General features: G+C 43.3%; 1 protein-coding gene across 2 annotated transcripts in view; it reads right to left on the bottom strand.

Annotated features, from left to right (window-relative positions):
* Positions 1-1,993: 1,993 nt before the first annotated feature.
* BCAP31 (B cell receptor associated protein 31) overlaps positions 1,994-17,950 on the bottom strand; it is a 45,744-nt gene continuing 29,787 nt past the window's right edge. For both annotated transcript variants that reach the window (XM_056540268.1, XM_056540269.1), the window contains exons 6-8: positions 17,549-17,669; positions 13,298-13,398; positions 1,994-3,410 (exon numbers count right to left, since the gene is read on the bottom strand). In XM_056540268.1, coding sequence (XP_056396243.1) covers positions 3,372-3,410; positions 13,298-13,398; positions 17,549-17,669 — 261 coding nt within the window. In that variant the 3' untranslated portion in view covers positions 1,994-3,371. The remainder of the gene's footprint in view (positions 3,411-13,297; positions 13,399-17,548; positions 17,670-17,950) is intronic.

Raw genomic sequence — 17,950 nt, 5'->3', positions numbered from 1 at the left:
CAGCAGCTGATAAGTACTGGAATTCATTTACAAATCTACCTTTCTGGCACCAGTTGATTTGAAAACATTTATTTTCCTCCGGAGTATCCCATTAACTCATAAGACCCCATTTGTGACATCACAGCAGATGACATGCTTAAAATCCACGTTACATCTAGGCGGCTTATCTGTTGTCGGAGAACATTACCTGCCTAAAAGTTGTGATGTCACAGGAACCTACTGAACTGAAACAGACTTAACATGTCACATAAAACCTTCCTGGGATGTCACAGGCACTTACCTAACTGAAACCTACTTATGAGGACACATAAGACCTTTCTGAGACGTCTCAGCAATAACCTGCAAACCCCTCTGTGATGTCACAGCAGTTTATCTGCCTCAAACTCTTCTCTGAGCGCCTAAAAATGGTCAGGGCAGAGACAGGGGTGTGTAATGAAGGTGCTACCTAAATGGCAGACAAGGGAGCTGCTTGTGTTTGTCGGCGGATCAAACAATGCTTTCTTAAAGGGGTAGTCCAGTGGTGAAAAACGTATCCCCTATCCTAAGGATAGGGGATAAGTTTCAGATTGCAGGGGGTCTGACTGCTGGGTCCACCCGCGATCTCTTGTACGGGGCCCCGGCTCACTGGCCAGATAGCGGGTGTTGACCACCGCACGAAACGGTGGCCGACACTGGATATCTCCTTTAAGGGGGATCTGTCTAGGCCGCCTGGAGGCTATGCGACAAGTGTAGGTGCCCTCATGTAACCACTGCTCCCAATACCTTAGTGAGAACAGCTGAGATGACAGACAATTAGACTAAACCATCCTGCTTCTCTGCGCACCTCTCAGTCAACTGGGCAAAAAGGTCTGAGTGAGTCGTAGTGGCATGGCTAGCAAACAATGATTTCTCATGAAGAAGTACACTACCCAAAAGTAGCCTCTGAGAGCCTTTTTCAAAACTCAATGTCTAAAAGGTCAACAACTGTAATCATGAACACATCTACCTGAGACATGTAGAGTTCTGCAGCAACATGACATCTCTATATTGGTGCTGCTCTTTTTTTTTGGGGGGGGGGGGGGGGTCAGTGTATTTCGGAAGTAGAATTAGTGTAAGGGTGCATGCACACCACAGTTTCAGGCTACAGCTGCCGGATCCGGCTGGGGGAGTTGAAATCCGTGCGCTCCCGTACCCCAGCCGGACCAGCGCTGAAATCCATTGACTTTAATGAGCCGACCGTAGTCACCGTTTGACTTTTGACCCTTATCCGGTTTTCTGACCGGTCCTAAAACCGTAGTATACTACGGTTTTAGGTCCGGTCAGAAAATCGGATATTGGGCAGAAATGAGCTGATCGGAGTCAAACGGTCAGCACATTAAAGTCAATAGATTCCAGCGCTGGTCCTGCTGGGGTACAGGAGCGAACGGTTTTCCCCTCCCCCAGCCGGATCCGGCAGCCGTAGCCTGAAAACGTGGTGGGCGTGCACCCTTACACTGGTTCTGGGGGTAGCTGTTATGGTCTGAAAGTTGCCATAAACCTCAGAGAATCAATGGGACACCCCAAAAATATCTGTGTGTTGCATACTGCAACGCTCCTTTTAAATTTAGAGCAGAAGCACAAAGTATAGAGTGACGTGAATACAGTATGGAGAGACCTATTCAGTAGTAATATGGTGAGCTCAGGGCTGATGGAAGAAAGAGCAGGTTCCTCCAAAATCCCAGGATAGCGAGGTGGAACTCTTGTGAAACTACATGGCAGTATAAACTGGCTCTGGGATTTTAACAGGGAGAATATTTACTACATAATATCTATCCAAAGAAAATTAAAGAGTCACCTGATGTGACACATTCCAGAAAGTCACGAAAACAAGAAGGAAATCCCATCAAGTATTAGAATTCCTTTCCGGAAGAACAGAATGGAGTGGAAAGTTACAGGTGATATAAGCAGCCAAGTAATGGATGTGGTGTAAAGCGGTGATAGGCGGCGTCCATGACCTTGTAACGTGCACATAGTATGGAGATCAAATTATATCACTTTATTACGTAGAACAGTTCAACACAGGTATTCTGATAATGAAGATCGTGTAAGAAAAGCAGGTGCCATGAGTAAAGAAAAACAGATGTATAATAAACCTACAGGTTTCAAGGTAACTAGAAAAAAAAATGTCCTCTGTTATTTAACACTTCCCAAACCTGTGACAGAGCAAGAACAGGATGACACAGATATTGTTAAAGGGGTACTCCTGTGCCCCAGCCTTCTGAACATCCGGTTTAGATGGTTTGGAGCAGGGGCACAACGTCACACCACGCCCCCTTCCTGATGTCACCCCACGCACCCTCCAATGATGTCTATGGGAGGGGGCGTGACTGTCGTCACGCCCCCTCCTATAGACATCATTGGAGGTTGCGTGGAGTGACATCACAAGGAGATGCGGCCATGACGTCGCAACTGCGCCACCGAGCCTTCTGAACCGGATGTTCAGAAGGGTGGGGCACAGGAGTACCCCTTTAAGTAGCCATTGCTTCGGGTTGTATCTCTAGGCTACAGCTGTAGCCTAGAGAGACAAGTGCCTGCAGGTGAGATCCCCGGTAAGGCCAAGTTCACATCAGCGTTGGAGCTCCATTGGGAGCCGACAGAAAATACGCTGCAAACAGTAAAAAAAATAAAAAATGGAAACCTGTCAGACCCCATTTAAGTCCATGGGATCCACTGGTGCCCACTGTGCAAACGTACCATACGGCTTTATTTTTTGGCATTGAACAGAACCTGCAAGAAAGCCCCAAATGGAGCCTCTGACGTAGATGTGAAGGAGGCCTTACTGTGTGGATAAGCTTCAAAAGTAAAAAGTCAGATAACAGGAAAAACACAGTGCTCTTAAAAATAAAAGGCGCACTCCAGGCAAAACTGATAAACTAATACATAACACAAAGATCCTCTCGGTTGTTCTTGGATCTCTTTGTCATGCCCTGCACTAGCTATAGGAAAGTATTAGTTTTGCCTGGAGTATTCTTTTAGAAGGACAGAGAGCGTCGATATGCTGCTAAACGTTGTCATTCACTTTCCATTCTCAGACCTCCGCTCGTGAGACTTTTGTATTGCTATCCGTATATAGGTATATATATATATATATATATATCCGTATGTGGTTATATAGACTAGAGTGCAGGCAGCACCTACATAGACACTGCTGAAAGGTTTAACTGAACCGGAAGACAAATCACAGACAGTCAGCACGGTCGGAGGCAAAACAAATGGTAGCAATATCGGAGAATTCTTAAAAAAAAAAAAAAGAGTCATCACAAGCGAGATGTGACTATGGAGGTTATTTCCACTTAGCCGGAACACATGGAAATACTGAGACAGCTGGATGGGGAGAGCAATTGCCACAATCTTCACTCTTCTTTTTTATCTTTTGGTCCGTCCTGAAGAGCCTGTTGGGGAAACAAATGAAGAGGCAAAAGTGAGTGGCGGCTCCAGATCCTGTGCAGCAGGTACAAGCACTGATATTTAGTCTGGGGTATATGTTGGCATATCACCAGAACATTATACCAATCTTTGGTCCACTTTCAAGCACACACTAAGTATCTGAGGAAAGAGACTTATGGTTCATTATTCAAGAAAACTTAAAAAAAGGTAGGCAGACAATGTAAAAGAACAGCAGGAAATGCCAGGAGAATATTTGGGTGTATAGGGAGAGGTATTGGCAGTAGAGAGGTGCGTGCTCTTTGGTGTATAGGGAGAGGTATTAGCAGTAGAGCGGTACGTGCTCTTGGGTGTATAGGGAGAGGTATTAGCAGTAGAGAGGTACGTGCTCTTGGGTGTATAGGGAGAGGTATTAGCAGTAGAGAGGTATGTGCTCTTGGGTGTATAAGGAGAGGTATTAGCAGTAGAGAGGTAGGTGCTCTTGGGTGTATAGGGAGAGGTATTAGCAGTAGAGAGGTACGTGCTCTTGGGTGTATAGGGAGAGGTATTAGCAGTAGAGAGGTACGTGCTCTTGGGTGTATAGGGAGAGGTGTTAGCAGTAGAGAGGGATATGCTCTTGGGTGTATAGGGAGAGGTATTAGCAGTAGAGAGGTACGTGCTCTTGGGTGTATAGTGAGAGGTATTAGCAGTAGAGAGGTATGTGCTCTTGGGTGCATAGTGAGATGTATTAGCAGTAGAGGGAAGTTCTCATGCTGTTGTACAGATCGCTGGAGAGACTTGTGCGCAGTACTGGAGACCTTACCTCCAGAACGATATAGATACAATGGAGATTTCAGACAAGATACTACACTAGTACATGGATTGCAGGATAAAAGACCTTAACATGTATAGATAACAGACAATAGGGGATATAATATAAACTTTTATATACATAAAAGGGAATCAACACAGTAAAGCAGGAGAGTATATAAGAAGAAAAACTACCACAAGAGGACATAGTTTTATATTAGAGGGGAAAGGTTTGTGCAGTAATATCAGGAAGTATTATTTTACGGAGAGAGTAGTGGATGCATGGAATAGCCTTCCTGCAGAAGTGGTCGCTGCAAATACAGTGAAGGAGTTTAAGCATGCATGGGATAGGCATAAGGATATCCTTCATATAAGATAGGGATAGGTATAAGGCTATCCTTCATATAAGATAGAGATAGGTATAAGGCTGTTATGTGAAGAATAGCCTTATACCTATCCCTATCTTATATGAAGGATAGCCTTATACCTATCCCTATCTTATATGAAGGATAACCTTATACCTATCTCTATCTTATATGAAGGATAGCCTTATACCTATCCCTATCTTATATGAAGGATAGCCTTATACCTATCCCTATCTTATATGAAGGATAACCTTATACCTATCTATCTTATATGAAGGATAACCTTATACCTATCTCTATCTTATATGAAGGATATGCCTATCCCTATCTTATATGAAGAATAGACTTATGCCTATCCCTATTTTAATTTGAAGGATAGCCTTATACCTATCCCTATCTTATATGAAGGATAGCCTTATACCTATCTCTATCTTATATAAGATAGGGATAGGTATAAGGCTATCCTTCAAATTAAAATAGGGATAGGCATAAGTCTATTCTTCATATAAGATAGAGATAGGCATAAGGCTATCCTTCATACAGGATAGGGCCAGGGACTATTCATAGTATTCAGAATATTGGGGCAGACTAGATGGGCCGAATGGTTCTTATCTGACGACACATTCTATGTTTCCAGTACTCAAAAGCGTCTTAGAGTCTAACACAATAACAGTATACATTAGGAAATGGACTAAACAGTCACTAGCAGACTACACTCAGTCCACTTAAACTCAGTGGCTCCAGTACTCCACAGTACACAAGGGCATGACTTTTTGCCACCATGCATGTCAATGTATATCCTGAACATAAAGCACTTGTTAGTGTGAACATAGCCTTAGATGGGTTAACATGCATATACCAGAGATCACCTATCCTGTCCCTTCCCACTCACTACCAGCTCCAGACCAACTGGGGACATGTAAATAACCCAATACCTAAAAGTACTTGGCAAATGCCTTGCACGCCTCCACTGCCCAGTTATGTGTATATGTAATTGTGCTAATGTATCCTATACAAATGAATGGGGGCATGTCAGGAATTTTCCACCCATGACTGCGTCCCCATAATAGGACAAGCATGGCGGTCTCATTCTTATATGTATAGTATCTTGCATGCTTGGGTAACTCGGACACAACAATAGGGGAGGACACGGACGATTCAGAGCTCGGTATTAAATATTCCATGAAATTTTAATAGGGAGATGTGAGGCGGATGGAAGGATTTGACTCATGGGTCTATGGGGAGACAGCGGCCTTTTCTGCACATTCCGCTTAAAGTGGCAAAACTACAAGGCTTATGGTGGAGTGCCACCTCAGCGAAGGTAGATCCCTAAAGTCGGGGGTAGTTCCCCCTAGAGGATACTACTTATGGCTTCAGGGGTGGACTGTAACCAATTTTCCACAAGTGAATGGTGCGAGGGTATTTATCGAAAGACCTGTTAGTCAAGAATGTGTAGTACTTATCCCTCCGCTGTCAGTGTTTCCCACCAAGGCGTCTCCAGCTGTTGCAAAAGTAGAACTCCCAGCATGCTGGGAGTTGTAGTTTTGCAACAACTGGGGGCACCCTGGTTGGGAAACACTGGCCTATAGAATTCTATGTAGACAGACTCATTTGAATGTTCCGGGGGGCGCTAGGACCGCTCGGAAACGTGCCATCTCATAGGCGACAATGCATTTCCGAGCAGAATCCTCAGAAAGAACAGACACGTTTATTCTTTCTGCGGACGCCAGAATGGGGATTACCGCCGTGTGCACAATGCAGCAGAATCCCATTGAAATTAAAGGGGACTCTCTGCTGCAGCGGAATATTCCAGCATCATTCCACCGTGTGAACATGGCTTGAAATGGAGAGTGGGTGGGGGTTTTGGTCGCAAATTCTGGTGCAAGAAAAAGGTCACATAATTTGGGTGCAAAACCAGAGGGGAAAAAAAGTCTGGATCACATTAGTAAATACCCCCATTGTGGGTTATACATTTTTTTTTCTATAAAAATAAAAAATATAAATATAACAATATATATAACTATATAATATTTTTTATATATATATATATATATATATATATATATATATATATATATATACATATATACACACACACATATACACACACACACACACACACACATATATATATATCTCTCTGTGATGAATGGTGTGGTAAAAGAAGATTTTTTTTGTTTTACATAAAACAATATATATATATATATATATATATATATATATATATATATATATATATATATATATATATACACACATATACATACACACACACACACACACACATTATATATAAAAAAATCTATATAAATCATAAATATATTTTTCTATTTATCACTTGTAATATTTTATTTATTTATAATTTGTAATATTTTATTTATTTATAATTTTTTATATTTTATTTATTTATAATTTTTTATATTTAAATTTATAAAATATATTTATAAAAAAAAATTATATATTATACATACATACATACATATACACACACATACATGTACACGGTATATAAAAAATATGTTTAAAAAAAGTATGCAAACTGTACACCCCAAAAACACATGCAACACTGAGCTGAGTTGGTCTTGTTGTTGCACATCAGTTTATGGTGCAGGTGTGAACCTACTCTTACACGTCCCATACACTACCGGCTTAAAGGTCCATGTTCTCATATTATGGCTCGTGTTTGCAATTTACTCATTTAGGTCTACTTAGAAATTGGATTATTTTTAGGAGGCGCTCCGTACCTATTGCTGCATTCATATACAGCTTGGTCTGACCTTCATGATGTCTACGTTCTCTATACAAACAATTTTGTATCAGGTGATGTCTAAGGATAGTAGCAATAAATTATATATAAGCCGCTACAGCACTTAACAGGTTAATGGCCCTACTCTGAGCCGGCTACCGCTACCACATATGGGGTTATGTGAGATTACGTGGAACCACCATAACAAACTATTTATATCAGCCGGTAATGCAATACATGTGATCCAGGAGGAATTCAATATCCGTGCCTGCACCACTTTAGAAGAGGAGGGGTAGAGTGAGTAAATATTGGTGGTTACAACCCCCCCCCCCTTCCCACCAACCTATATTTACCTACAAAACTGTTCACAACTCTGTATATAAAATACCAATGTATGTATTATACAAAAGACCCCCCCTACAAATGAAAAACCCTTTTATAAAAACATAAACCACAAACCCTGATGAAGCCGCCAAAATGCATGTTGGGGACTCTTCAGCCCCAGTTTCTGTTAGAGTTCATTCACACCACGTTTTTGCAATAGAGTTTCAGTATCAGGTTTTTGATTAAAAATGTGTGTATAAATTTTTACCCGTGTACGGTTTGAAAAATGATGTCTGGTTGCATTCGTTTAAGAACAAAACGTATAAGTTTTTAACTTTGCACTGTTTTTTTTTTCTTGGAATTTCAATCAAACAAGTGAAACTTTATTCATAATGGAGTGAAAAGTCAAAAACCGTATGTAAAGAGAGTACCCCTTTAAATCAGGAGATAACTGGGGTCATTAAAGCTTTCCTAAAACCCCTAATACAACTAAGAAGTGAACAAGTCGGAATAAAAGGACGACTCAAGGACTTGGGATGTGACTGTAGGCGGAGAGGTTCTTTAATCCCATACTCCTGAAAGATATCCATACATTAACACAAGGCTGGGAACCCCTGAAGAGAGTGTTGTGGAGACGCTCGGTCTCTAGGCTCCACTCTAGTCACACATTCCTATCCCTTCAAGTTGACAGAGGCGGCTTGTTAATAGCTGCTCCCTATCACGCTGTATGTAATAGAAGTGTCCTCGGGGCCCCTCCTTCCATCAGTGAGAGGGAGTTATCTTTATGACTAGCACCTAGCTTGACTTTAGATGTGATTAAACCACGTAACTCGTGACTCCGAGAAATGCCAACGCGACAGGCCGGGCTGCACGTACGCTGCAGGTGAATTCCTGTGTGTGATTAAGATTGTAGGATTCATTAACATCCCCCCCCCCCCCCCTCCTCCCAAAAATAATAAAGAATGGGGTTATCTGAGCTTTAAAAATTGATAACCTATTCTTAGAAAAGGCCACCAACCTATTCATTGAGGGGGGGGGGGGGAACACCCGCTGGGGTTGCGACACATGCACCGATCATACTCAGACACACTGTACTTTTCATAGTGGCCGTCCTGGGTATTGCCACAAAGCTGCACTACCAAACACAGCCACTATGAGAAGTATGGCGCACAGTAAAACAATAAAGATGCTGCGGCACAATCTGACTCTTCGCTGAGCTGATCAGCAGGGAGCCAAAGATTGTACTTCCCACGACATAATATTGTGTGTTCTATGTTGAGACCAGAACTCTATGGAAACCTGGTAATTGCTTCTGAAGCCACCAAAATGTCATCCAAAAATAGGAAAAAGTGAGGATTAAAGAAAAATAAGTAGAGAACTAATATAAATCCTTACGTATAAAAGTAAGTAAGATCTGCTGGGAGCAGTAAATCACTGTCTATTTCAGTATTTCCCAACCAGGGTGCCTCCAGCTGTTGCAAAACTACAACTCCCAGCATGCCCGGACAGCCGAATGCTTTATGAAGTGAGAAAAAAAAATAATCATACGTAGGGAAATTTTTTTTCTTTTTTTTTTAGAAGATATGGAATTGCATGATTTTGTGGAGCAATATTTTTTTTCAGCGTTCTCGCCATTTAAAGGGGTACTGCTGTGTACTTTTACCATATTGTGAATTGTGATCAGTATGGATCGTGGCGTTTGAACAGTTAAATGGCTGACATTGGAGTGATCTCTGCAGGACCTCAGATTTGTAAATTATGTCCATTTAAAAACCTTAATCCTTCCAGTACTTATCAGCTGCTGTATACTACAGAGGAAGTAGGACCAATTCTCCATAGCAAATCTCTCCTGTTTTGGACAGTTCCTGACACGGACAGAGGTGTCAGCAGAGAACACTGTGGTCAGACTGGAAAGAACTACATAACTTCCTCTGTAGTATACAGCAGCTGATAAGAACTTTGAAGGATTAGCATTTTTATATAGAAGTAATTTACAAGTCTGTAAAACTTGCTGGCACCAGTTGATTTTAAAACTGTAAGCTAAATAGTCCATTACTTCAGTACCCAATATTGGTGTAAATAAAGCAGTGTAGGGTTATGAATAGAGATGAGCGAATTTACAGTAAATTCGATTCGTCACAAGCTTCTCGGCTCAGCAGTTGATGACTTATCCTGCATAAATTAGTTCAGCTTTCAGGTGCTCCCGTGGGCTGGAAAAGGTGGATACGGTCCTAGGAGACTCTTTCCTAGGACTGTATCCACCTTTTCCAGCCCACCGGAGCACCTGAAGGCTGAACTAATTTATGCAGGATAAGTCATCAACTGCCGAGCCGAGAAGTTCGTGACGAATCGAATTTACTGTAAATTCGCTCATCTCTAGTTATGAACATAAGCACATAAGTCATAAAACAACAATAAAAAAAAAAAAAAAAATACATAATATTACGTGGTGGGGTCCACCAGAAGCTAATGCAGGGGGATCCGAAGTTGTAGGTCATACGAAAACAAGCCGTTTTGACAAGGACCCCCGCCTTTATCCTTGTTACACGGTATCGGCAATCGCACTATGCTGCAGTGAAGTACAAGCCCCAAAGGTTTGCAGAAGGTTATATAATAGGATTCAGGACATCAACAATGGGGTGCCAGCCAAAGCCTGCAGATGACTTCAACTCCCATGGGGCGGCCATACACCAAAATAGGTTACACAATATTCAAGTCACTACGCACTCCAGAGTGTCAGTCGACTCTTCAGCCTTATCTGCAAATCCTGGATTTTTAACGTTCAGATCCCATTAGAAGGTAAAAGGCCGTGATGGTCAGTTTGCATCAGGGATACAGGCATTTAGGGGAGCGCCTGGGCAAAAGCTTGACCATTCAAATTCCCACTCGCAGTCTTATTAAAGGGGGATGTGAACCAGGTAGTGGCCTTCCCCATTCTGGTGATCGGTGGGGGTCAGTGTTCGGCCCCTACAAATCTATCCATAGAATAGTCATCAAGAAAAATTCCTGCCAAACATTTTCTACATACAATGCTACAGACAGTCCAGATCTGGGAAACGTGTCAATGGCTGGAAGAACCGACCAATCAGAAAGGTCAATCACTAGTAAAACCCCTGTATTACTGAAGTGTATGCACTGACTGGCTGTCTGGTAGCATCCCCTACAGTACAGGGAGGTACTACATGTCCTGTACTATTTACCTGCACCAGGGTTAGCTTCCCCATTTGGACACCAGGTGAGGGCGGTTCCATTTTACTTTTTTGGGACACTGTGTGTACTGTACAGGACCCTGAAGAAGCTCCTGTCCTCTACATAGACAGTGATCAAGCATATGAGTGGTCAAGTCAATTTACTTGCTATAAATACAAAAGAGAGCGCTCCATAGAGCGTAAAACCGACTGGGTGTTTAATGGCAAAGGGATTCTTTTAAGAGCCTCTTACCCCAGGTGGTTATGTCGAGCTCACACACAACAATGGACAGCGTATATAGATCGTTAGGGCTCGGTCTGCAGCCTCCCAACCAAGTAGACAGAGATAAATGGATTTCCAAGATGGGGTGAGTCTTTTGCGGCGCTGACTCGGAGCAAGCACGTCAGGTGAATATAAAAGGTTTATTAAAATGAAACCCGTTTCACCGCGCTTGCGCGGCATGATGAAGCCGCGCAAGTTAATTGAAACGCGTTTCATTTTAATAAACCTTTTATATTCATCTGACAAGCCTGCTCCGAGTCAGCGCCGCAAAAGACCCACCCCATCTTGGAACTCAATTTACTTGCTATGGTAGTGTTTCCCAACCAGGGCACCTCCGGCTGTTGCAAAACTACAACTCCCAGCATGCCCGGACAGCCAATGGCTGTCCGGGCATGCTGGGAGTTGTAGTTTTGCAACAGCCGGAGGCGCCCTGGTTGGGAAACACTGTTATGGGATTGTGCAGAAACGGAAAAAAAGGGGAACAAAGGGGGCGCTATCTAAGTGCCGTAAATGATTATAATTGCAACAGATGTACAAGATGCACGTACAAAAAATTGTGGGTTTGAGTAAAAGTGTGAATTAACACACTCACCTTCTAGTGTTGTGCAAGCACAGACAACACTGATGTAAGCTTTCTGAGTGCTAGCACTCTATATATTCTCCTCTTGGCTGCCAAGCATCTGTTCCGATACTCCGTGGTGTCGGTCTGGTCGATAGTGGTGTGGATGCTGGATAACCTCGGCAAGGTGCTTGTCCAGTCCTGGTGAAGATGGTGATGCTTCTCTGGGGCGCCTCCGTATACGTGGATGTTCCAACCTCCGACCCAGGTAAGGGAGCAATGGAAAGTTTTAAAAGGCTTTAGTCAGACAACGCGTTTCGCAAGGGGTCCCTTGCTTCATCAGGCTGAACTGATGAAGCAAGGGACCCCTTGCGAAACGCGTTGTCTGAATAAAGCCTTTTAAAAAACTTTCCATTGCTCCCGCACCTTCCTTCTTTAACCCTTACTTGGGTCGGAGGTGGGAACATCCACGTATACGGAGGCGCCCCAGAGAAGCATCACCATCTTCACCAGGACTGGACAAGCACCTTGCCGAGGTTATCCAGCATCCACACCACTGTGTTATGGGATTAACATAGACAGCTGGACATGGTGCTTGGTAATCTACAGCATTTTCCCAAAAAGTGAAGAGAACAACAGCCTGCATGCTTGATACAGGTGGGCAACTGATCCCTTACACTATAAATTATACGTTTTCAAAGGTGTTATTACCTACCCTATGACTGTACTATAATATAGCATTCTAGGGGAGCTGAGGGATTCCCACTTCTTGTGGAGGCCCCCCCCCCCCCCCCCCGCCCAATAACCAGTACAGACATCCACAGCAGCAAGAAGATCACAAACATATCCAAGAGCATTACCCAATGTAACTGGGGAGACCAAAATAAACCATTTTACAGGGAGGTACCAGATAAAGAGGGGTTGTCCAAAGTGGTCCACCTCTTCAAAGATACAGCCTTGTGAACGTTTGGCCAAAATATACACTGAAGTCTTTGTCAGGATATTTCCAATTCCTCTATAAGGGTAGGGTCACACAAGCCGTATTTTTACTGCTGCATATTTTCCTACCCATTGAAGGCAACGGGTAGCAAAATACGCAGCAGATTTTTCCACCTATTGACTTCAACTGGTAGGAAAATCCGCAGCAGCAAAATACGGCACATGTGTCCCGACCATAAAAGTGTATTCCCTATGCAAATATGGACTTACCTGCCTAGGATTTATAGTAGGGAGAGACTGCTGATTTTATCAACCTTTGCATTAATAAAGGAGGACCCCATTATGTGGACTCTGGATAAGAACAGCTCAGTACCAGCTAAGGAATTTGTCTGCAGTCAATGTAATGCGATTGATTTAGCCATTTGTCTTACAAGGCCACAGTAAGGTATTTAGACATAAAGTATAAAGCTCTTACCTGCCGTAGGTTACACAAATCGCAAGGTAGAAGGTAGTTTTACACTTGGTATGCACCATATAAGAACTTTTACCCAAATAGAACTATATCCAGATCAGTCATATACATTCTGGATCACTGTGCTTCTCTGAACCCCAAGGACAGCAGGAGGGAGTGAGAAATCCATAGGGGGGGGGGGGGGGGGGGTGTCAGCCATTACCGGCCTGCGATCTGCAATAAGTTCTCACCTGCAGTTTGGAGTGTTCATTCAGCAGCCGGTCATATTCCTTTGTTAAGCCTTCACTCTGCTTCTTGATGGCGACCACCTCGCTCTCAGACCTTTGTAGGGCTTTAGGCAGGGAAAAAAACAAAAACATGATTAGTTAAGATAATTTATTATATGAATAGAAGGTTTCAAGCTGGTCCGGTGACAAGTTTATCTAGAAAAGTTTTGCATCTGGAGTCAGACATATTGTACTCCCATACAAATACATCCTAATATGTTTCTGATAAAAATAAAAAAATGGAAAAAAGACACAAGCGTCCCTAGTGCGGTACGTCCAGAAGATAGATGGCAAGTGAAAAAAAATTACACATACCAAGATGCACGTTACCTGACGAAGGGTTTATTCTGAGCCAGAAACATGTTTTTGTGCCAAATAAACCAGTTCTACTCTAACCTGAGGAAACAAGTTAATTTTTTATGGTACCAGGACCAGCGCCAGCAAAGATCCAGTTTTGCCTCTCTATCTACACTAATATGCATCTGATCATTCTCCTGGTATCCTGGAGCAACCTTGAGGTCAGAGGCCAATGGAAAAGGGACGGCGCCTAAACCCATAGTGGCTGGAGAAGGGAGGGCACCTAAACCCATAGTGGCTGGAGAAGGGACGGCACCTAAACCCATAGTGGCTGGAGAAGGGTGGGCACCTAAACCCATAGTGGCTGGAGAAGGGTGGGCACCTAAACCCATAGTGGCTGGAGAAGGGTGGGCACCTAAACCCATGGTGGCTGGAGAAGGGATGGCACCTAAACCCATAGTGGCTGGAGAAGGGTGGGCACCTAAACCCATAGTGGCTGGAGAAGGGTGGGCACCTAAACCCATAGTGGCTGGAGAAGGGTGGGCACCTAAACCCATAGTGGCTGGAGAAGGGTGGGCACCTAAACCCATAGTGGCTGGAGAAGGGTGGGCACCTAAACCCATAGTGGCTGGAGAAGGGTGGGCACCTAAACCCATAGTGGCTGGAGAAGGGTGGGCACCTAAACCCATAGTGGCTGGAGAAGGGATGGCACCTAAACCCATAGTGGCTGGAGAAGGGTGGGCACCTAAACCCATAGTGGCTGGAGAAGGGTGGGCACCTAAACCCATAGTGGCTGGAGAAGGGTGGGCACCTAAACCCATAGTGGCTGGAGAAGGGTGGGCACCTAAACCCATAGTGGCTGGAGAAGGGTGGGCACCTAAACCCATAGTGGCTGGAGAAGGGTGGGCACCTAAACCCATAGTGGCTGGAGAAGGGTGGGCACCTAAACCCATAGTGGCTGGAGAAGAGATGGCACCTAAACCCATAGTGGCTGGAGAAGGGATGGCACCTAAACCCATAGTGGCTGGAGAAGGGATGGCACCTAAACCCATAGTGGCTGGAGAAGAGATGGCACCTAAACCCATAGTGGCTGGAGAAGGGATGGCACCTAAACCCATAGTGGCTAGAAATGGGAGGTGCCTAAAACCATAGTGGCTGGATGGATTGTGTTTGACAAAAAAGAACAGGATCCAGCTCCCAAAAAGAAAAAAGTTAAAAGTCCAAACTTTAATTCACATGTTTAAAAAATGAGTGAAAACCAAAAATAGGATAAAAGCATAGCAGAAACGCCGACGCTTTTTGAACCATATGGTTCTTAATCATAGGGAGCCAGGAGAAGATAGAAGGTGCTTTTGGGAAATTTAATTTTTCCACGTAAAAAATAGCATTCATGTAAGAGACTGACCACTTTACTCCATGCATACAGAAGGAGGGATCGGAGAAAGGACATTTGACCTGAGTTTTCAGGGCTACATTTTTAGAAGACTTTGTTTAGAAGATGCATCACACACAAGCACAAATTTTTGGACACAGATGGGTTTAGGCACAATCCCTTCTTCAGCCACTTTGGGTTAAGGCACAATCCATCCAGCCACTATGGTCCAGGGAGCACAGCAAAACCATGAACAGAGAGACAAGGGGATACACTATATCCATCAATACTTTCCAAACTAGTCCGTCACTGGAGGGGAAAGTGGGTTTTGGATCTCAGTAGTGATCAAAGATACAGACTAGAGTTGGGCGAACTTACAGTAAATTGGCTCATAACGAACCTCGCAGCTCGGCTGTTGATTACTTTAGTCTACATAAATTAGTTCAGCTTTCCAAGGGCTTCAGTTGCCTGGAAAAGGTGGATACAGACCTAGGAGACCTAAGACTGTCATCCCAGACTTTTCCAGGCAACCAGAGCCCTTGGAAAGCTGAATTTATTTATGCAGACTAAAGTAATCAACAGCCGAGCTGCGAGGGCAGCTACAAGATAATTTACTGTAAGTTCGCTCAACTCTAATACAGACAGCAGAAAAATTATTCTGACATATCAGAAGACAATTTTCTTTGAACCATATTTTACAGAGTTCCTCTAGTGCAGTTTCTAGAGGTGAGCGAACTTACAGTAAATTTGATTCGTCACAAACTTCTCGGCTCGGCAGTTGATGTCTTTTCCTGCGTAAATTAGTTCAGCCTTCAGGTGCTCCGGGGGGCTGGAAAAGGTGGATACATTCCTAGGAAAGAGTCTCCTACGACTGTATCCACCTTTTCCAGCCCAACAGAGCACCGGAAAGCTGAACTAATTTATGCAGGAAAAGTCATCAACTGCCGAGCCGAGAAGTTTGCGACGAATCGAATTTACTGTAAGTTCGCTCATCTCTAGCAGTTTCCCAACCAAGATGCTTCCCAGCTTTTGCAGAACTACAACTCCCAGCATGCCCAGACAGCCGAAGGCTGTCTGGGCATGCTGGGGGGTGTAGTTTTGCCACAGCTGGAGGCACCCAGGTTGGGAAACACCGCTCTAGTGCTACACTCTCTCCCGATTTCAAGACACAACTTCATGCTGGGTATCAGGTTGCTGAAGCACCCATAGGAGGCCTGATCAGGATAGGACCTGTGCACGAAACCTGCCGGGCACCCTACTGCTGGCTTCAGTAACCCAACCTCCCGATGCAGAGTTGTATTTCTCCACGTCTGAAATAGAAGATTGGGAGAAAGTGTAACATTGGAGGGACACATTGAACCCTATGATCTCATACTTACTGGAAACACAAGCAACCAGATCCTCAAATCAAACCTATGTCCTTAAAACATTTAAATTGGGGGGGAGTCTGATTTGGAAAATCCCATTTCCTGATGAGAGGATCACAAGGTTCCCACATTAGTCATTGCAAGTTTTTTGATATACAGGAAGCCACTAAAATCAATGGGCCATAAACATATCACACAGAGGTGCACTTTGTAAAGGGGACACCTCACCCTTTATCACAATGTTTTCCAACCAGGGTGCCTCCAGCTGTTGCAAAACTACAACTCCCAGCATGCCCAGACATGCTGGGAGTTGTAGTTTTGCAACAGCTGGAGGCGCCCTGCTTGGGAAACACTGCTCTATCACATATGGAAATGGGACATTAGAAAAACCCTTAAGGGAGTATTCCAGGAAAAAACTTTTTTTTTTTATATGATCAACTGGCTCCAGAAAGTTAAAAACAGAATTGTAAATGACTTCTATTAAAAAAAAAATCTTCCAGTAAGTACCAACTGCTGAAGTTGAGTTGTTCTTTTCTGTATGACAACAGTGCTCTCTGCTGACACCTGTCTGTCTGTCTCAGGAACTGTCCAGAGTAGGAGCAAATCCCCCATAGCAAAGCTTTAATGCTTTCGGACAGTTCCTGAGACAAGCAGAGGTGTCAGCAGAGAGCACTGTTGTCAGGAAAGAACAACTCAACTTCAGCAGCTGATACCTACTGGAGATATTAAGATTTTTTTAATAGATTTAATTTAGAAATCTGTTTAACTTTCTGGGGCCAGTTGATATAAAAAGAAATGTTAAAAAAAAAAAAAAAAAGTTTTTTTTCCTGGAATACCCCTTTAACCGCACAATGGCTGACTAGACGACTGACTTTAGAGTTAACACCACTTGTTTTGCTATGGAAACAGATTTTCCAAAACAGGAACCATTTGGATTTTGTCAGCATTTCTTAAGGTAATAACCTATAAAGGGCAAAGTGACCTTCCACAGAAGGTCCAAGGGGGCAGGATGATTCAACTGCAGCAATTGCCCTTGTCTACCAAATCATTGATTATAAAGTGAATGGCAGCACATGGGTGGGGATTATTACAGGTTATATATTTATGGGATATACGTTCTGTGCAGCACGATTACATTTAGTAGAGGACATCTTATTCCTGGGCAGGGATATTACTCACATTTCTTGGTGGACTCCAGTTCTTCTTTGAGTTTCTTGACTTCTGTACTGAGCTTCTTGTTCTCCTCCTCAGCATTGCTTTCTGGAACATCTGCAACCTCGATCCCTGAGGCTTTTAGTTGCTGGAAAAAGCAGGATCAAAAGAAAAACAAAAAGAAAAAAAAAGATATTATATATTTTTTGAAATGGTCAAAAAAAAAAAAAAAAAATGTGTGTATATATATATAAAAATGCCTCACTTCTAGTATTCAACTAAATCTGTAAAAAACTAAAGAGGATGCAGACGACTTCTAAATACAGACAACACAGCTGTACAGCCTTAAGTCTTGCACTGGTGCTTCATACAACATCCTTAGGTCTTGCTATGGCGCTGCGTACAGTAGCCTGTATTCTATCACACTGA

Source organism: Hyla sarda, chromosome 9, assembly GCF_029499605.1.
Source record: "Hyla sarda isolate aHylSar1 chromosome 9, aHylSar1.hap1, whole genome shotgun sequence".
NCBI classification, from domain to species: domain Eukaryota; kingdom Metazoa; phylum Chordata; class Amphibia; order Anura; family Hylidae; genus Hyla; species Hyla sarda.
Note: the sequence above shows the minus strand (reverse complement) of the source record. Positions and strands in the feature narration are given on the sequence as shown.